At 41.0% G+C, this 22062-nt stretch overlaps 1 protein-coding gene across 10 annotated transcripts in view; it reads right to left on the bottom strand.

The window, feature by feature from the left end:
• The window catches only part of ESRRG (estrogen related receptor gamma), a 403755-nt gene that overhangs the window by 358830 nt on the left and 22863 nt on the right, over nucleotides 1-22062 (bottom strand). The window contains exon 1 of one of the 10 annotated variants that reach the window (XM_048057616.2): nucleotides 16673-17095. The exons of 8 other annotated variants lie outside the window; for them this stretch is intronic. In XM_048057616.2, the coding sequence (XP_047913573.1) occupies nucleotides 16673-16770 (98 nt within the window). In that variant the 5' untranslated portion in view covers nucleotides 16771-17095. Of the gene's footprint in view, nucleotides 1-16672; nucleotides 17096-22062 lie in introns of those variants that run through there. One more of the 10 variants, XM_066995512.1, reaches the window with a different exon arrangement.

Genomic DNA, 22062 nt, shown 5'->3' on the forward strand with positions numbered 1-22062 from the left:
TGAAAAAATGCCGATACCCCAGCTCCCTGCAGCCAAGACATGAGAAGTGGCAATTATGGACATGAGCAACAAAGAGATGATGCTGTGCGATGGATGACAGGCTCCAAACCCAAGCCATGATGATGTGGAGCCAAAGCTGGTTTGGCTGCCCCCAGGGCTTGAGTGGCTTTGAGCAGTGGATGATGACAGGATACAAGTCTGGCTGCATAACTTGAAGAATCAGGAAAAAAACAAGCAGATAACTAACTTCCCCTCTTAAGAAAAGGGACATCACTAACATGATGGGAAACAGTTCAGGTCAATGTTTTGGGATTTTAGTCTACTTGGATTGACCAACTAATAAACAAGGGAAGAAAGTTTGTGTGGGGCAGGAAACGAGGGCTTTTTTTTTTCCTTTTTTTTTTTTTTTTTTCTATCTGCCTTATTTCCATCTACAAACCCAGAAGAAACTCTTTATTTCTCTTGAAATGGTTAAACAGGGATCCGTTAAGAAAAACTAGGATGGTTAAGATTAATTTTCTGAAACTAAACATCTAAGAAACAATAAAAATACAATTGTACTAGAAATAACAAAATTATATTTAGATAAAAACAATGTCTTAAGTATCTGTTAATCCTGGCAACAGCTTTTAGAAGGTACGTAAGCACTTCTGTTTTCATTGTGGATATAAGAAAACAACCATAAAATGCCCCAAAGCCATGGAGGGCGTCAGTGTCAAAGACATGATTAGTAGTTCAGAAGTTATCTGATTCGGGTCACATGGCGTTCCAAAAAACATACCTAAATATAGCATGCAAGAGATCCGCACAAAGAGCAATCCCATCATAGGAGCAAACTAAACTCTCCTTTCCACAAAATTAATTAGGGTTATTTTGAGGCAACCCAATGACAGCAAGGAGGAAAGATCAGCCCTTGCCCTGCCCAGTTCTGCACGAGCAGATGTCTCTGATGGAGAGGAGCACAAGTTTGCAGCACAGGCATGCAGAGAGATATTTTGCAGTTCCTGTGGGAAAGCACACATGGTGCTAGCATGTAAGGTAGGTGGAGAGCACTGTGTGACTGAATGAGGGAATACAGCCAGTAGAGAGAAGGATGAGTCTTACGGAAAAGGGACCGTCAGGTAACCTAGGAGTAAATATCCAGGCAGGAAGCCGGTATTTAGGCTTCTATAACTGCTTACATCATTGTTCTAATGGAGAAAACAAGCAACTTTTTGGAAAAAGAAGGTCCATGTCAATCACAACCTCAGCACAGACTGAGAGTCTGGGAAAAGATAATGCTTCCGTAAAATGAAAAAAAATGCCCTCTTGGAAGACATTACCTCTGATATCCTGCACTTTGATCTTCCAGGAGGCTTGTCCCTTGCCAGGGAGGAGGATTTTCTCATGAAATGCAGCATATAAACTAAATCTAACAGCCTCCCCTATATTTAGGCATCAGAAGCATCCACGTGGAAATCACCTTCAAAAGGCAGCAGGAGAAAGTGAGGAACGCTCCTCAAGCCTCTCAGGCTTCTTTTGGTCCTTCTCTGTTGAATGGCAATGCTGTTTCCTACATTTTCTGAATACTGAATTTTCATTTGGTTTCTGCTTCCAACTACCCCTCCTCCACTCACCCATTTCAGTCAGCATCTCCACTTCAATATTTCCCTATAAAGCCTTTTTTGACAAATAAACAAGCACAGTCTGGCATGCTACGGTGAAATGTTTAAGATTACAACCATGACTGTTTTACCTTTGCAACATGGCTGGTTCCTTTGTACCTAGGGAAACTCTGCTCCTCGTTTGGATATTACAACAACCACAAAAATATAGATGCTACCTTGAAGGCCAAGGCAAAGCTGAGGCCCGGGGTATGGCATGGACTGAGAATAGAAGACAGCAGGAGAAAACCAAAGAGAGCTGGTTTTGTGAAGGGTGCTTCTGTGAACATGTAGAGAGCAGGTTCTCCAGCCCAAATAGAGTAGCAGGTGCTCCAGAAGGCAGGTACTAACAGTCTGAGTGCGTGTGGTACGCAAACTGCAAATTTCGACTTGAACGCTTCAGGCCATTAGCAGGTGCTTCAGGCAGTCATCCAAATCAAAGTAAGAAAGTGGAAAGAGCCAAATGCTGGTTAAAGAGGTTTGCAAATGCAAAAATCCCGGAGAGGGCAGATGAAATGTTTCCCTGGTTGTGGGAGCTTACTAGTAGGAAAAAACGAAACAAACAAAAAGCATCCGTAATTTTTTTTGGGGGGAAAAAAAAAAAAAAGCCTGTGTTTGGGATTTGACTATCTTGTACTCAAGCCCCGAGATGCAAATGTTGGCTAGGATGCTGAGATCAGCAGTTATATGTCCTCAGGTGGTTAGAGACAAGACAGAAAAGAGCTGGCATTTGGGGAAAATAGAGGGCCCATTTGATAACGCTTCACTTGAGCGCATGAGGGTTTCCCCTGTGGGTATTGTCCCAAAGAAAGCTCCAGGCAAGTTCAGACTGGTTCATTACTTGTCACATCCAGAAGGTGAGTCAGTTAATGATTACCCTGGCTCCCTTTTGCGTTCAGTTTCACATGCTTTCAATCAGAGAACTGCACTCTCATCAAGGCAAATACCACACACAACAAACAGAAACACAGAAGGAATCTGTTTTTCAGTTGCTCACGGCAAATCTATAGCTATTTTATTTGTCAGGATTTCGCTGGCGGTTTGCAGATGGTGTTTTTGGTAGCTTACGCACAGAACATACAAACCGTGTTGGGGGGTGCCACTTTTCCGTGGAGAAGTACAGGTCAGAGACCTGGCTCTTGCCCTCTTGCTTTATTTGGATTAACCTCCAAAGGGCCCAAGATGTCAGCCTTCCCAAACAAACAGATAGATACTGGGGCCTTGAAGCTGGTACAGTTTTCTTATAAAAGCTGAGCTCTTACTTCCTCAAGGGTTGATTCCCTGGGGTCTCCTCAACCTGGAACAACAATTTTTGGTTTAAGCTATGTTACACAAACACAACAAACAGGATTGGCTCCCCCAGTCTTTTGTTGATGCAGACTAACTGTATCAGCCAACAATAAAATATTTAAGTCAGATGGTCACTTGAACATTATTGGTAAAGTTCTCCTCACTGAGGGTTGTATCCTTTGCCAGAGGCTAGCAGGCTTGACAGAAGGAGAGAAACAAATTCCTTTCATCAGAGTAACATGAGTCAATATGTGGAAAGATACTTCCATCTGCTCTGTGTTTCTGGTGACATGACATTACCGTATAATTTGGTATACATTTCTAACAGAATACATAAAATAAGATAGCTCACCAACCACCATTATGTCCCCCATCTATGGGAAGTTCTATCAAACCATTTCAAACATACAGAGCTATATGAGCAGCTAAGACTCACAATGGGAATGCTGGAGGGAAAAACATGTTGATGTTTATTTCAGAGAGTTGTGGCACAGACAGACCCATCTACAGTTCACTTCTAAAAGGAACACATTATATTTCTCAGAGTGCTCTCTCTGAAGAGGCACATTTGGTCAGCTACAGAAATCACCAAGGGAACCTGCTGTGTGCAGCAACTTGTGGACGCACACAACTTCCTAGATGTAACCCATCAGTAGAGCGGCCTGTGCTATTTCTGCATTAATTTTGTGTCCCTGTATGTTAACAGAGCCCTGGGACTTTCATGGTCTGTGGGCAGCAAATCGGCTGAGCCAAAAGGGAAGGTTCCACCTGACTAAGCCAGTAGGAGCTATATTAAGCTTGTCTCAGCTGGAGGTCATTCTGCATATTTTGAAGGCTGCTTTCTTGGTAGTTGGTCAAGCAATCGGTGACCAGAAATTAAGAGCTTGATTTTTATAACACCCATAATACATATAACACTTCTGAAGTCTACACCCTACATACGTAAAGGCTTTAATTTCTAAACCGCTTGATCATAGCCATTTCTTTCAGGCCCAAGCAGGCTCTTGGGTTTGTTCAGCAGTTGCTTCGTGTCTCATTCTCATTGGTAGCCCAGCAGCCAAGAATTCATTTTCACAGTTCCAAAACACTTTTTGATACTTCCTGACCAAATGGCTTTGCAATGGAAATTGGTTTCTGACACCATCTGTTGTTACATAGTTCGGAAGTGTTAGCATTTTCCTTCAAGAGGGAAGAAGTTGGGGAGGACTCATGGCCAATCCCAATGGAATAGATATTCTTCTCCTTACTGTCTCTTTATGGGGAAGGGTTGGCCTATTTCTCAGCAGCTGTGAAATTGTCATCAGCAAGATTCTTTACAAAGCTCAGTGGCATATGGAATATATTGCTCACTTCTTAGTACTGTAAAAACAACCTTGCTGCATAACTGAGCTAGGCAAAGAAAGCAGGTGCTTGATAAAAAAAATAAATAGATCTATCGTGCATCAAACATTTATAGACAGCATGGAAACTCTAGACAAACATATTTTTGAGACAATTCTGCTTTCAAATTAACTAAATAGCATTTTGGAGAAGCTCCTAGGCTCCAGAGATGGAACAGTCCTTTAAAAACAAGCTGGTGAAATCACTGTTTCAGGATAAAATAATACCCTGCCACTCACTACGGTGATACAGTCATGTTCCACACCTAAGAGAAGTTTCAGCCCTGCCCCGTGAAACGTTAACACTGCAAGCATCTAGTCTCAATTTCTGCTGTGACAGGAGACTACTTAACATCGTGTTTAGTTCATCTCTTTTTTTTTTTCCCCACAACCCAGCCTTATTTTTACAGCTGTGGACTAGTTGAGAAGTGAATTAAGCAAAGTAATAATGATAATAGAAAACACAGCATCTGGTGAACACAAACAAATACAAAGGGCTAGAATTACAGGACTTCACATTCTCCCTGCAGAAGATAGACCAACAGCAACAAAAGAGAAACAAGGTTTTGGAATTTGCTTGAATCCCAAGCGTGAAGCAGTCAACAGCATTTTCATACACAGCCAGAAAACACTAACTCTAAGAGAAACTGTTAGAAGAGAGATTATGAAGAGAAGCGGCTAATGTCCCCACTGCCATCTATTCCATAGAAATTCCAATGTCCACTCAGCTGAATACATGCACACATGCATGTTCAGGGTCATCTATGTTCTGCTGGACCTTGGGAAGTGACCAACAGAGATGAAAGTGAGGGTCCACCTCAGTTTACTGGCTGGTTTGGGACAGCAGCAAACAGCAGATGCTTAGTAAAAATCACAGGGCAGGCATATAGTGACAATTCTCTACAATACTCTTCCCAACTCCCATCTATTTGTGGCTCAAAGACTTCCTTTAACACAAAACACACAATTTTTCCAGATTAGTGATCTGTTTTTAGAAATCTACGCTTGCAGTTACAGACTATTTTTTAGAGCCCAGGCTGCCCAGCTACACCGCACACTTCTTGCACTAAGCAAGCCACCTCATACTGGCATGGAGAAACCAGGCCTGCTGCCCTGAGCCCAGAGGAGAGCACAGAACAAGCGTCTGGGCAACAAGTGCTGCTTGAACTGCCATATGCATCTTCTGTGTCCGGTTCAGCACAGAAGAGGGTCTGCTGCAGCCACTGCATCACACTACAGAGAGATCCTTCTATGATGGTGAAAGCTTGCAAGTCCTGCCTTAGGGGTTATGCTTTTAAGTGGCACATATACTAATAAAGCAATAAATACAGGTCTGCCATGGCTCTGAAGCTAGCCTTTAGTCTCCTGTCACTGTCTGAGGAGGACAGAATTGGCATTTTAGGAGAAGGGATAGGGAGGACATTGCAGGACACTGAAAAAATACCAGTTACATGAACTACCACGGGACAGTGTCTACTCCTCCTCTCCCCACACTATCACACCGAGGTCTGTATTCTTCCAGAATACTGCCCATAAAATTATTTGTTGTTCCTGGTTCAATATCCTTGCTATTTATGCACCTCCTTATGGTAAATAGCTGCTGCGTGCCTTACCACCCAAGAACGTGTGATTAAGACAGAAAAATAGAGGCCAGAGGAAAGAGCCAGTGTGCAAGAACAAAAGGCTCTCCTAGCAGTTTCACACACTATTCATGTAACATACATCAGAAAATAATACAGACTAAAGCCTACTGTCTAACTAAGCAGGCTTAAGTAACACTTAGCTCTTTTATAATGCTTTTCATCCAGAAATCTCAAAATATTTTGCAGAGGCGTGCGTACAGGGGAAAAGCCAGAATGCAACCCACTGCTCCTGACCCCCAGGCACTTGCTTTTTCCATTCAACTACCTCACTACCTCCAGGTACGTACACAGTTCTCCTTTAGTTGCCACATAAAGTTGCATACACATAAAGCAATAGTTTTGTTTCCTTATTTTTCCATCCACTGATTGCTTTTAATACCTTGTTTCAAACACTCTGTGTTTAAAAGTAATAGCTCATGATGTATCTATGTTGCTCTCTATGTTGCTCTATTTGCTACTACATTTACAAGTAATACTTCATGTGTTCCTCCTTTCTGCTACAGTAGCAAAAACAGACAATAATCAAACTAGAAATGCCTCTTGTCAAAACTTTTATTCTCCCTCACGTATATAGGGATAAAAAGGTTTACTAATCATCAACACAAAATGAAAGTGACTGTATTATCACAGAGGAAGTCAACAGAAAACCACGGAGAGTTTATTAGAAGCAGGCAAGAGTCAGTAGTACTCATCCCCTTGCAGAAATCATCACAGAAGTACAGCTTCTTCACAAAATTCAAATGCCCAAAGTGGAACAAATAAAAATCTGGAAGGCCCAAAGCCTCACTTTTGGTGTGAGCTGTCAAAATGAGTACTGAATGCAATGCAAACCCATAAAACACACCTGTGTTCACCTGCATTCTCAAATCAGAAAACTACTCAGTCAACAGAAAAGTTTTGATCCATGCTCTGGAAGGGGAAACCCACAGTAACACCTCAAAAGAGAGTGGATGAATTCCAGATTTACACGTATAAATCAGACTTGGGACTACATTTCTGATTTTTAGGTCGCTGTTGAACAAATGATATTCAGCATGCATCAGTGCCTATGGGCTTCTGAACAAGAGAGCTAACCAATATAAACTGTGTTTGAAAAAGCGTGCATATCAAAGAGCACGCTTATTTATTTATTTATTTCTAAGGTTTGCAATGAAAATAGTATTGCTCAGAACAAAAATCTACCAAAATTTAATGGGTGTTCTCTCCAGTTAGAACTGCTGGCTAATGAGTTAGTTTGCATAAATTCAGTTCAAAGGAGACATAAATAGCATCCATTTTAGCTAATGATTTTCACCACAGGCCATCTAAAAGAGGAGTTAAGACTGGCCTTAAAACAGACCCCTTCTGTGTTCACATAAGTTTATTTATTTTTGTTTTGCTCCAGTTTAATGTATGTATACATCCTGTGTTTTCAGCTTGTCTGTTTTGCCTCCTCCCACCCTCCACACTCCCAATCTGTCAGCCAGACGTAAGGGAGAGGGTATTAAAAATGACAACATTTTAAAACTGTACCTCACTGTGTAACAGACTTTCCAGAAGCAGAAGGACTAAAAAGCTCAGAAGTTCCCTACTGTCTTTGCCTATTAAAGTCCACAGCTTGCCAACAGCAGGCCACATTTTAGTGTCAAAGAACAGGGCACCATCTCGCATTTCTGCATGATGGGTACTGCTGGTAATCCCGCTCCTTTGCATTCCAGATCACGCTGTTTGTGGAAAAAGTCAACAATGCTGGGATGCTCAAAAACACCCTGTAGTATTACAGGGCGAGTGCAAGATGCCTGATGAGACGCAGTGATGACACCAGAATGCAGTTGATTCAGTAGGAGTGATAAAAGTTTGGTTTTGGGTTGGCTCAGGCAGTATTTGATTAAAATAGGATGAAGTCCTTATCACACTTAAACATTTCACACCCATCCCCATCAGGCCACACCATTTCCCATCTTACAATATTTTCCACCACTAAAAAGAAAGGTCTCTTTTCATCAAATGAGCAAAGAGGCCGGGAAGACCTTGAAAAATCTAACACAAGGAAGGATAAAGGAAGGCTTCAAGTCAACTGGCAAAAAACCAGAAGCCTTCTGCTATTTCCCACTGCTAGGTAACAGAATCTGGGCTACAGATATGTTTATCAAACATATCTATAGCAGGGATAATTAAGTTAGTGCAGCAAACTAGCTGCATGCTTTGAAGCGTTCACGCAGTTGCTATACTAACCTTTCTTTCACCTGGTAAGTTAAGCTCACCACCTCCTCACACATATTTGCAGACTTGTGACCTATACTCTGTCCTCATTATCACATCACTTATCATAGCTGAACGACTTGGAAATTATATTCAAAGGTTTTGTTATAAATAAAGGAGACTAACAGAATCTTAAATACAGATTTCTGTCAAAGAGGAATAACTGCCTGAAATTTCTAACAGCTCCTTTCTATTAAGGAGTTCAAATATTTTATAAATAAACAGTTCTCCAAAGAGGAAAAATACCAATGCTTTGTAAGTCTCTCTTACAATTAGCATCCAGGGTCTTGATCTTTAGTATCCTATGCCTGAGAAAACTGGGGGGGAAAAAAACACCCTTCCTGGAAAAAAAAAAAAAAACAAAAAAAAACTTTCTGTGCTGGGATCACTTAAAATTACAGTGTCAACACATAAAATAGAGAGCTTTAAAACCCCCATCCTTGGCAGTATTTTTTTATTCTGTAATATTACTAGCATCAATACCCATGCTGTAAAGATCATACTGAATGTGACAGTGAGGATTCTGCTGAAATCTGCACTGGGGTTTCTGTCACCGGCAAGAAGAGTACCACAGGAGTATACAGAATATACAGAGATACTAAGACAGATTCCCACTGATCTCAGAGAAGCCAAGACATCATCCTGTGTGCTCTTCCATACAGCTGGAGAATGATTTCATATGTAAAGATCCTCACTTAACTACAACCTCCTATAAATCAGAGCTCTCAGCTGCCAGTTCTTCATGCAGCTTGACAGGAGCCTATTGCCAGCTTTACCTTCTCTACACGAGGTGTATATGGCAAAGAATATTATTAGCTTTGATTACATCAGTGTATTTCTAACTGGGGCAGGACCCTGAGCCCACAAGACATTCTCAAGACATTGATTGACTTGTGCTGTGATGGGGCAGCCCAACGGAGAGGATCCTGGGCTTGCTGCACTAGGAGACGTGCTCCTGAATTTCAGTCCACACAAAAGTAAGCGGCATCTACTTCTGAGCAAAAGCCAAATTATGATACAAACTGCATATGCCTTCGTGCCTACTCCATTATACAATTCCTACTGACTTTGTCAGAGAGAGCTGTATTTGGAGTAGTTATGGATCTGAGAAATCCTAATTCAGACATGATCACAGTCAACATGGCAAAGACACTGCCATAATTGTCCATGTAATATCCTTCCTGTGGGAACATACAGGCCTGCATTTTCCAGCAACATCAACCAGATATGCTTTAATCTATTTGCTCTGAAAAAAATAAAAAATCCTCTTGACGCATTTGGTTGTTACGTTGTACCTCTGACATTGTTTCCAAGTTAATTCTTAGTTACTGCTATGGTCCCTGGTACTTTACTTGGAAGGATGTTACCTGGCTTGCTCAAGTCTCACCTGCAGTTCTCTGCCTGTACCCATAAAACAAAAACCACAAAAATATCCAAGAAGAGTCAAGCAACAGACTTACCTCCTGTACACTAGCTGTTTCCACAGAGATGAAGCAAGTAAGCATTACAAAGCTGAGAACCTTGCCTTGAAAATAAGACTCCTTGCTTTTACGGTGTATCTAAGCCCATCTCAGAAACAGCATTTCACCCGCACCAATGTGAAATGCATGGGCTGACAGATCACCAGGGATCCAAGTGTATGGAGCTGCTTTCGGGATTAGGAAGCTATGGTGAGCAAGGGAGACCAAACCTCCTCACACATGCAAACTCAAGATTCAATTTTCTGCAAGATTACCCCCAATAATTAAAAGGTTCTATAATTTATCCTTAAAAGCCAGTGACTACGGGATCCATAAGAATCGATCTGTTATCTTTCATCTCCGCATGTACTGTGCACATGCATAACATAGTAATATGGTTTACCAAATGAATACTGGCAATATTTTCCACTAATTGCAAGAGTTACTAAACTGAACCTTAACTAAAATTAAGTTGACTATTAAAAGCTCAATGAGTAACCCAGCAAACGGAAGTGCTGTATATAGGATTTAGTAAGCATGCAAGTGATCTGGCAACCACCAAGACACAATATTTGCTGAACTTCCTATACCTAAAATTGGTTACATATAATAGTCATACATTCATTATGTATTATGATTTAACACTCACAATACCAGCTCCCTCCTGCAATCGGAGGGCAATAGGTTTATTGCCTTTACATTACCTTACTATGCTATACCTAACTTGTGCTCTGTGTAGTATGCTGGTGTCTTCAGGGAAGTCCAGGAGCAAGTCTTCTGCAATAAAAGAGGTAAAACAGCAAACCAGAAACACTCACAACACTGACAAACTTTATGAATCTGTTTGTCCTTGAAATGCCAGTGGGCATTACAGTGGGATTATATGACAAATAATTCAAAAATACAATTGAAATTATGAAAGATGTGCCTGGGAGCCAATGTTTATATGCATTATACTAAAATAAATGTGCCATTATTCAAGCATGCTGTACTGAAAACACAAAGTTACTGGATTGAAAGTTACAGGATGGTTTAACACATACTCTCCATTACAGATCTCCCCATATCAGTTTTAAAAATACATAAATAATATTCTTAGCTATTAAGATGTCATTATCATAGACAGTCCTACAGATTTTATCTACCTAAATATAAGCATGACATGTTCTTGTAAGGAACATGCATAACAATCATTATTAGATGTTAAGTTTATGCTCTGCATATAGGCTTTTTGTGATTGCAGTTTCCAGTTTTTCAAAGAGTACATCTAATTGCATAGTTTCTAGGCTATACCTCTGTAAAAAAAAAATATTTTTTAGGCTCTGCATTGCTGTTTACCAGATTGCACATGTACATAAATTGAAACAGCAATAAATAATATAAAGGTTGTATGTAGTCCAGCTATCTTTGACAAATTAGAAAACTAGGCACTTCCCTGAGAAAGAGCTCTGTTTTTTAGGAAAAAGAAAAAGGAAAAAGGGAAAAAAAATACTCTTATCTATTAACATGGAGAAAAAGGAAGAGCAAGCACCTATACATCTTTTGGCTAAAGAGAGGGAATGATTCAGGAGAAATTCTAGCAGATTTCCTAAATACTGCCCCCTCACATATATTTCTAAATTATATACAATATTTTCAAAAATAAAATGTCAAAAAGAGTCTATGCAGAGTTAGGGGAAAGAGTTAAGGTTATTGATTAAAGACTATTTGCTGTTAAGGTTGCATCTATTTGAAATGGGATAGCATTTGGGACTACTTGAACAAAAGTCTACAGAAAACTAATAAATCAAGGAACTGAGCAGGATTTAAACAAACAACAGACATAGTAAGAACACACAAAATGTCAGGAGTACAGCTGAGAAATAAGTGATGGCACAGGACCACTTAGTCAGCTACTAACGAGACATTATTTGCTTTCACCTCTGCAAAGTGAGACAGCTATCAGTCCAGCCACAGCTCAAGGAAATTCTTGAGACTGAGTCCTAAAAAGTGATTATTATTTCTGGGATTGCATGCAGAACACCCCAACAAGTGTACTTTTCAGAAAAATTAAAATCTGCCATGTATCACTGACAGGTACAATCCTGTGCGACTCCTTGCAGAAGAATCTGAACGAGTTCTTCACTCTGAACTGCTGTTATAATATACCAAGGCCTGCACTCTCCAAGGAAGCCTCTAGGTGCGGTAATAATTTCCCATCCCAGTACCCAACTTTTAGAGGCTCTGACTGAGCTGCTCCCAAGTCTCATACCAGCAAATTCATGAGTGGCCATCACCAAGCAGGGAACAGTCCAAGACTGCCAGAAGGAGACAACGAAAGCTGCGCTGCATCTGAAGTCTCACCTCTTCTCTAGGACCTATATGCTTATACAGCAATACTCAGATTTCTCTGTTATGACATCTTTTTCAAGGTTCCCAGGCTGCTCCTGAAAGAAACTTTGTAAAGAGTTCTTCCCTAGAAGGACAACTGGAAAAAGTGGGATACATCACACACACAGAGCCACCATTTTGTAAGAGCAGCTCGTGCTTTCTGAAGTCTGCCAGGACGTGGGGGAAAAGATGGGAGCAGAGAGGCTCAACCTTGTCAGGATGGAAGTGCTTGAGAACATCCAAAGCAGATCTCTGGCCACCTGGGAAAGCTGGATATTGAAAATGTAGACACTCACACAGGTTAGGCATCTTCTAAGGTTAGGTGGCAGTTCAGCGGGGATATCGAGGATCTCAGTTTGGCCTTTCAATGCCTAAATCCCACTTAAGTCCCACTTAAAGCATCTAATCCTTTTGTGGATCTGGGCCTAAAGCCCTGCCAGGAAGAAGAGAGTCTACGCATGCAAAAGCTCATGGTCAATGACAGTCTAGTTCTGATAAAACTAAATTACACAAAGAACAACCTTATTTTGTACAAAGGAATAATGCAGAATAATGAAAGATGTGTTCTAGTCACGTAAATATAATGACAAGTTCATCTACCTGATTCTGAACGGAGTCCTCTCTTTACTCCCCACAGAAGTTTTCCTGACCTGGAGAACTTTATAACCCGTAAATCACAGGACTTTGATAACCCATGGGAAGAAGTACACTTAGCAATGTCCAAAAGACTGAGTCCTCAAAAAGCTTCACTTACCCAAATCAGCTAAGAAGTAAAACTAGAAACCAGTGGAAATTTAGAAAAACACTGTACTGCTTACACAGAGTTAATAATTTAAAGAACAATGTTCTGTCACTCAGTGACCAACTAGTTTGCTATGCTTCATGGAATTAAGTAGTTTCAGTCCAGTTCTTGATAGCCAGGAGTCCACCTGACACGAACTCCCAAATTATTTCTCACTTACCTGCACCACCACTGGCATTTTCAACAATGAAGTAAAGTTTGAGCAGGCCTAAATATGAGTTTAATCTCTATCTCCTGCACCACTTGAATTTAGTTGACAGAATGGTCGATGTGATATTTCCATGCCTGCCTAAAAGCTATCTAATTGATAAAAGCAGTCTTTAAATAAAAATCATAGATTAGAATTACAAACATAAAATACAACTTTTTATTATTGTTTTGTCTTACTGTGTTTATAAGGGAGATCACAATTAATTATTACCAATTATTTTAATAGTATGTATTTCTGCTAGTCCCCAAATATGTTCCACCTAACATTGCAACATTTGCCTTACTGCATTCACTGAGACTTCAGGTAAAATACAGGGGTCTCTATTTTGGGGACTCAAATCCGTCGCTTCAAATGAGAATTCTGGTCTAAGTGTTCTGCAGACACCCACCAACACATCTGAACTTCATAAACTGTGAGAGGAACAGGGACTTGCCTTCCGGTTCTTCCTACCTGCAGATGGGGAAAGAGTTCTGGCAGCTCATCCACTAGCTGCTGAAAGTTTTACATTACAAAATCAGTATTTGATGCAAAATACATGAGAGTAAACAAGCACGTATGTCACAGATTGCAATGATGCCAAAGATATTTTGAGCAAAGGAAAACTGCCCAATGTCCCATACCAGCAAAGTTCATGGAAGCACTGTGCGCTCCTTCCTTCCTGAATACTTCACTATTTTTCCAGATTGAAGCCTGGTTTCTTCTGCCAGGCGCACTGATCCTTATTTCCCCCACCTGTTTTTCAAGGGGTGCACGAATTATTAAGAGTTCATAATGATCCCATGGTAAAGAGCCCAGTGTACTTTCCCCAGGTCACTTGGATATTGGTCTCAAGTCTCACTGCTTTCATCAACATGTTACTTTCAGTTCTGGATCCCTGCTGTGCTGTGTATGCAAAGTTAAGATGGTGCCTTTTCCATCCAGTCACCTCCTTTACCTTCTTGGTAAAAATTTACTGTAGTTATAGGTCTGATTTATAGCAATGTCCTCTCTGTCACCACCCCCAATACACTCCTAACAATGACATAAACAAGCAATAGAAAATATTTTGTAATTTGGCTTTTTTTTCATATATTCCTGTTAAAGAGCTTTCCTTCCCCTCACTTTTCAAAGTTGTGGGTTTTTTTGTTGTTGCTGTTGTTGGTTGCTTTTTTTTTTCCCCTCAGTAGAAGTCAGTCTATTTTTGTGTGTAATAAGTGAGTGGCCTGCTGTTAATCTATGTATAAACTAAATCTTACCTTTCTGACTCACACAAGCAATCCCACCCATTTTGACAAGTCACCTCAGAACAAGGAAAGCAAGATTTGTCCTGTATCTACTGGCATGTTTTCAGTTGCAACCTAAGCTTGACAGACTGGTCAGCTTGAACAGACTGATAAAAAATTATTTAAAATACTTTTGGTTTAAAAACAGTGTATGACTAGAACTAGTGCTAATTTTTCAAATAATGTAAGTGTTATGAAAAGCAAATACTCAAACCATTAGGTCAATATGCTGCAAGGTGACAATTCTGCCTATGGAACATTAGGAGTTAAAATACTGGAGCAGTTCAGGGGACTGTGGAAGTTGTGAATTTAGATTCATACTGATTTGAACTGTTATATTAAACAAAGAAGAAAGTTATTTTTGTTTGCATTTCTGACCAACTGCTATTATTTTTCCAGGTTCCTTCTTAAAAGAGCGTGTGGTTAGCAGAGGCATGACAGGGAAGTTGCACCCAAGAACAAATTAATGGAGAAATATTAGTGGAATGCAGCAGGCTTGGGGAGAGCCCAATTTACACAGAGAAAGTGCTTAAGCAGGGACATTTGTGCCTGCATACACATGGACGTAGCAAGGCTTGGATAGCGCATGCACACGGAAAAGGATTTGGTTATGGTTAGAATTTGTGAGTGACAGCCATGTGACAGCTGGGAGTCAGCAAAGATTTTGTAGGGATGGAAATTCTTGAGATAGGACACACGACTGCTCATGCGATCTGCATGTGCCTATCATCATGCTGTATTATAATAGCTGACACTCCGGTGTACCAGTTATCCAAAAGAGAGAGGCTATAAATTAGGAAGAAGATTTAAGGAATGGTGGATGAGAAATGAAAGTCACAACATTTGAAAACGAAGGGATAAATATAACTTGTTTTCCTGTTATCAAAACAAGCAAACAATTTCCAACCAAACCACACAACAGCACAAAAACTCACATTTCCACGATTAATCGTTAGTGACAGGTTATTATTTCCTTAGAATACATATTTTTTTTCCTTTCTAACTCACCTAAAAAGGCCTTGATCCTACAAACACTTACACGAGTACTTAATTTTATGCACGCGAATAATCCCACTGATTACAGTTACTCGTACATTTTTGGGATCAGGGCCTAAGCCGTAACGTGCAATTAAGCACAGGCATTTCCAAAGGGCTGCTTCATTTTCCCTTCTGTGGGTCTCACGCAAACATGAAGCTCGTGGAGACGCACAATTTAAATCAAACCTGCAAAACTGAAATACTTTCCCTTTAACACTGAATTCAAGCCGATACAGTATCACATGACCTTTACCGTAATTTCTATTAAAATCATTTCATGTCTGGTTGCTTCTGCTATCCTGGCTCATTTGTATTGTTTACAACAAGTCATTGCTCTCGACAGTTAGTGGTGGCTGAATCCATGGTTACCAGTTTTTACATTCACTAGTTAAATGGAATGCAGCTCTTCTGGGGGGTTTCGTGGAGAAAGCTCTTAAGAAACCACAATCCAGCCATCAGTCAGGCTAACCTGGGAGAAATTAATCTTATAAACATAAGGATTGTTGCATATTAAAAATTTATTGAAAGGGAGCTCCAGGCTTTTATTAGTTGTAGTCGCAAAAGTGGACAGGTTCGGCTCTGACTTAGTGCACGGAGGACTTGGTTCTGTGGTCTACATCTGACATTCATCCATGTTGTGCCTTCTCTGGCGCTCACTGCTAATAAAACTATACTGTTTAGAGGCTTTAAAAAAAATCTCAAACACTTATTTTACCAGAAATGTGCTCAGAATATAAATAGTGCTTAAATACAGGTTTAACCAGACTGCAGTCCCAGCAAAGTAACTTAAACAGACACATACAGGATAGTAAAACACAAAACAGACAGCTTTGAGTAGAATTCAATTAAGACAAAAAATACCCCCAACACTGGAACATTGCTAATGAGTAAATTAAGCCGCAAAAATAAATGCATTTTATTGCTACCTAAGAACAATGCGCACTAATTCCATTTGCCCTGTTATTTATAGTTTGTCATAGGGTGGGGTTGCCAAAATCAGAAAGCAAAGAGAAAACTTATTTGCACAATGGATACCAAAATCATTTAAAATGCCTAAAAACATAAGAAAAGTTCTCCACGGTTTGATGGCTACAATAATTGTCCCACAAGCTACATGAGAGCAACAAATAGTTAAATCAAACATATTACTAGCTCATCTACTGCAAAGTCACTGTATCAGAAGCCCGAATTGATTTGTATCCTTAGAACAAATTGAAAATGAATGTAACATAACATCTGAAAAAAAACCCTACTGCACTGCTAATCGGATATTGTATAATGGTTGATTGCAGCTTTGCTCTGTGCTATTGTTGCCTATAGCATACATACTTACAGGTTCTGGGTTCTTCCAAGAGTTTGGTGCAGTTTCAAGGACAAATGTCTTAAGGAAGTCTTTCTACTGTGCAGCAGTGATCCTAGCTCTGATCTCATTACATGAGCAAAGTGCTAAATCTGACAATATAAAGGAAACTTCCTGTGTGAAGAAGAAATCTTGGAAAGTCTCGGGGTTAAAAAGGCTGCTTAAATGTGCTGGTTGATTTGCTCCCTAGTTGTGTATACACAGTAGCAGCTGATCTCTGTTTGCAGCCCTGCAGAAAGAAACCTTTGCTGAAAACCAATGGCATCACATTTCAGTGGAGCTATTGCCAGGCTCTGGAGAGCAGAGCAACCTTTGACAACTTCACCCAGTCTGAATCACTGGGGCTTGCTGCATGTCCTGCAGGACTTCTGAAACTGTACTTTTACTCTATTATTTCTATTAATACTGATCTGAAATATTTGCTTGCCACAACACAAGCAAAAAAGTCTCGTTCGCTGTAAAAGGAGGTTTTGCCTGTGTCAGGACTACAAACTGCAGAATTTGCCTCTATATCTTTTGCTTTGCCCTGATTGCAGATGAGGAGCTGCTAGCTGCACCCAAAAGCATTTTATGCATCAGAATTGTTAAATAAGTGCAATGGGCATCTCGTTTATCCTAAATTCATCCCAAACCTGCCCTGCATCAGTCACACATGCCTCAGCTGTTTTTTATTCTGATACAGAATACAAACCAACAGATTTGGGGACGGGGAGGAGGCTGATTCTTCTATTTAATATCCCTTTTTTTTTTTTTAACACCCTTTTAGCATGGTCCCCTGTTGGACCAGAACTGTGGAGCCCCATGGCCCAAATTTGGCAAAGTTTGGGATTCTGACCAAGGTCACGCTGTGACTCCAAGCATCTGCCAGCACCATCCCAGCCCACAGCTCAGCACCCCAGCACTAAGGACGGGTGGGCAGAACCTGGGGCTGCTCCTGCAGCTCTTACTGGTGTCCACGTGAACTAATAAAACCAGAAAAGTGACATTTAAAAATACATCTGCTTAGAGCTGCTTCAGCTCCTAAACCAGGAAGCAACGTTTGATTTTAAATAATTATCAACAATTAATTCCAATTTAATTGCCTCAGCACTTAGCCCAGGGTAATGCTCAGAAGATTAAACGTGACCACACGTCCCCCGCACCCGTGTCCAGAGCTTCTTTCCAGGAAGGACTTACTTCTCCCCGCAGGATAACCAGCAACCCTAAGAAACAGAATTCAGAAGAGTGCCCTTTACGAGTGCACAACCACAGAGTTTGGTTAGGAGTAGCTAAGGTTTTTTTCTGGGTATTTTTAAGACAGATTATTCACCACCCTCTTTTCCCCTTAGGCGCTATGACTATTCTAGCTCCTAATATATCGTGTGTTATTTCTTTAATATTTTGAACTTTATTCCAAAGGGCAGAAAGCAAAACTGACAGTACATCAAGACAGCAGGCTCAGTGATTCAAACAGGAAAATAATTGAGAACCTGTTCACGCACAATGTCTGAGCACGCACGTTGCACACGTGCGCACACTCGCAAGCACAAACAAGTATGAGGGGTTCTGGACCAATTTTCAGGGGTACTCATAGTTCATGTCCTTGGATTAAAAAAGTACCGACAAGAAACATACACGAAACATACAGGGCAAGCAAGGGAACTGCCACCCCGGTGGTGGAGTTGGGCCCTTTCCAGCCTCTGCCACTGACTGGCTGTGTAACCTTCAACACATCACCTTTCCTTTCCATGCTGAAACCAGAGCCATTAAATGTAATGCACATTGCAAAAGCAAGGTTTCTCTGCCTCCGTTGCTCAAGTTGTGAGACAGGGATTGCATGTTGGAGAGAGGTAATGGACTAAAGCCTGGACTCCTGAGTCCAGCTCCGAGCTGTGCCATAAGAGCGGCAGTGACCTTGGACAACCTGCTCTCTGTGCTCCAGTACCCAACCTGCTGCCCAGGCTTTACATACTTTGCTCTCAACCTTTGTCCACCTGGTCTCATTTGGCCGTAATTCGGCAGGAAAGGTTTGGTTTTTTTTGTTTTGTTTTTTGTTTTTTCCTGTTAGAAATTCAGCACAAAGTAAAACAAGCTCTTTTTGGCAGGTGGAATTCAAGACACTCATTTAAGACAAGCAGTAAAATCCCAGTGGAGAGGAATTTCAGTGAATGAAGTTTCCTCACTGAGAGCCCCTAAATACCCGTGTCTACACGGAATGTCTGAATCTTCCAAATTCTGCACAAGAACAGTAATCCAGCCCCATGCAGCTGCCCTATCCCCACCAAACTAGAACTTGTCAAAGCCGGAGGATGTCCTCTCATGGACAGATTCTGCTTCTCCTTACCCCTCCTACACAATCTTGTCACATCCATCACAACTATGGATCCATGGACCCTGCTCCTTCAACTCTTTTTTAAAAATGCACACTGATCCAACCACAGGGGACACAGGATTTGCAAAAATATTTCTTCCCACAGTCTTCCCAACTATACCTCAACCTGCAACCTTCTGTTTTTCCTTATTAACACCTTATTTTTCCTTATTAACCCATTTCTGGCTTTCTCACTGAGTTTTGTTTTCACAGAGTGGTATAAGGCAAGGAGTGCAGTCACAACCCAATGTCCATTTTACAGCCTTCAGAGGACAGCAAAAGGCAGCCCAGACGTTAAGGAGAGGCCACAAAAACTGTTCGGAGAGGATGGAGAGCAAGAGTTAGGAGAGAAATGAAGAAGGGGAAGCCAGTCCTGAGCGTACACAGTGTCAGAGGCTGTATGCCTCCAGCCCTCCTCCACCCGAGTCCAGGGGAAAGGGTGGAAACCAACTTGGAAAGCAATCCCACAGCCTGCTCCTCCGGGGTGGTACCGGTGCCACAGGTGGGCCAGGCCAGGCCTTCCTTACTTCCATCAGCCGCGACCATCTACAAAGCTCTCTTATTTAATTCAGACAGGTCCTAAAGTTAAATGACTGCCTGCTGAGGATGTCTTTGAAGACTAATACTACGAACAAATGGTGCAAATTCTCAGATGTTGCGTATTTTAAAACCCTGTTTCCAGGAGCCGAGCAATAATATATCACCTTTCTCTTTTAAAAAGGGATTTCTGGCTATTGTAATAAAAAAAGAATTACTGAAATTAACCACAATAAAACACAAGTCCAACAGACACACCATAACACTTTTAAAAGTCAGACCTTTTAGCTAGTCTCCGAATTTTCAGCAGCGATACCATTTTTAATTATCCATCTCTGACTGCAATAGGAATACATAGAGTAGTGAGGGCTACACCTGAAAGCGCTTGGAAAACCAGACTCCACGGAACAGCCCTACCTTTTTTATTCAGAAACTCAGCATTTTGCTTGAACTTCAAGTCCCAAACTCGGTTCATCCAGACCTATCTAATTTCTGCACAGATCCTGAATGTGTCCTATCCCCAGGCTGTCCATATACATATTAACTGCAACTACTGGATTTTCTTTCTATCAGTTTAATACGTTTGGGTCCTTGTCGGTGAAAGGAACAATTCCCTCATCCTCACTCAAGTCTCTATCCTCCTCTCATGGAAATTCCTCCGCAAAAGTCACTTGTCCCTTTTCATCTATTAAGACTTTAAAACAAAATTAATGCAATCACCCAGAGACTTGTATGCCTAAGCTCCGTGTTGTTCAAACCTGCAGCTCTGCACCACCTGATCAGCCAGGATTCTCCTTCCTGTTTTACTTACTATAGTCACGTTTTGTACTATGTGTGCAATTAAAATTGTGTGCAGGGGGTGGGGGTGTTCATACTGTTCTTGTCTTTTATTTGCTCCCTAAAGCATCCAGCATATTTTGAAACCAATATAAGTGATAATATAGATGTAAATATTGCCATGGAGGCATCACAATAAATGTGACATCTGAAATAATTCATTCAAGGTGTCTAGATCCAATTTAAATCCATTCCCAATTTTAACCAAGGCTTCACAACCAGATGTACTTAAGCCAAGGTGTACGACTTCATGCTACGCTGGTAATCCACACTAACTAGGAAATAAATTTTCAGTGATTAAGTTGAATTGTTCGTACAAAATGCCAGCTTCAGCTTTTCACCCATACAAAATAGCTTGGAAAATATATACTGCATGTGTTTATTATAGCTACAGTTGCTATGAACATCTATAACTCTCCAACAATTTCCTTGATTTATGTTCAAAAACATACAGGGCATGAAATGATGCCTGCAACCTTACATTTCCCTCAAGAACATTGTGGGGAGAAGATATATTCCAAAACATCATGTTAGATTCCTTGTTATGTCTCCTTTTTAAAATAAATGTATGATAATCAATTACACATGCTTCAAAGCAACTGCCACTAGATTCCCCAACAGAAAAGCTGTTTGAGAAAGTTCCATTTTCTTTTCCCCTAATGGTTGAGCTACAATATGAGATCTTACTCAGATATTAAAGGCAAAAATTGTGTTACACAGGATAGGCCCTGCTCAGCTTGTATATGCATGTGCAGGTTTGTGCATGCCGAGACTTGACTTAGAACAAGGTTTTTAGCGAAGGAGCATCTTCACTGATCAGTATGCCAACAAAAAGCATGCGTCTGTGAAGAGCTTGTCTCCTAATCTCCTTCTCATGCCTACTTCTGCCCGTTTGTAGAAATTCAACTGATATCAAAAGAACGATACGGACAGAATGTTAATGCATCTGGCTCAACTTTCCTTTCAACCTCAGTGTGCAAAAAGCTCATTTAAGAAGTCCATCCTGTTGTAGCTTCCACCAGAAATGCAAACCTGCAGATGTTGATAGCACCATCAATTAAGCTGAATGGGACCTCTGCCATTAATGCTGGTGCACATGAGCTTCAACTTTCCAGATCTGCACAAACTCCACGCAGAGGCTGAAGTGCGTGATTTCTCGAGGGTACTGAAGCCAATGGGTTATATGCCATTAACAGGTGAGCATAATATGGGTGCTATCTCTGCAGCTTGGCACAGGGACAAGGGTAGCATCCTGAGAGATGCTCAGGATGAGAGAGAGAGAGCAATGAATGCATGCAGCACCTGGTACTGGTCAGGAAAAGGCCAGGATCTTTTATCTCCCCTGCACCAGGCCATTCGTGCTGCCTTCACCCCAAGAGGTAGCTCCCATTCCCCACGTCCCAGGGTTGGGCTGCACCGCCAACCAGATATCTAGCAATCAGTACGGAAATTGGACTGGGTGGGACAAGCCCCTCGAAGGAGGACTGACACCTACTGGCACTGAGGTTCAAGTGACTATGGAATAAGATGGCCCTGAGACTTGTTTTAAGTAAAACATGGTCCTGTTCACCAATGCAAGTGTGCAAAATGTGCGTGCCCAACATGGAAAGAGAAACAAACTCACTACACCCATTTTTTT

The sequence above is a fragment of the Anser cygnoides genome, chromosome 3 (genome assembly GCF_040182565.1).
Source record: "Anser cygnoides isolate HZ-2024a breed goose chromosome 3, Taihu_goose_T2T_genome, whole genome shotgun sequence".
NCBI lineage: Eukaryota > Metazoa > Chordata > Aves > Anseriformes > Anatidae > Anser > Anser cygnoides.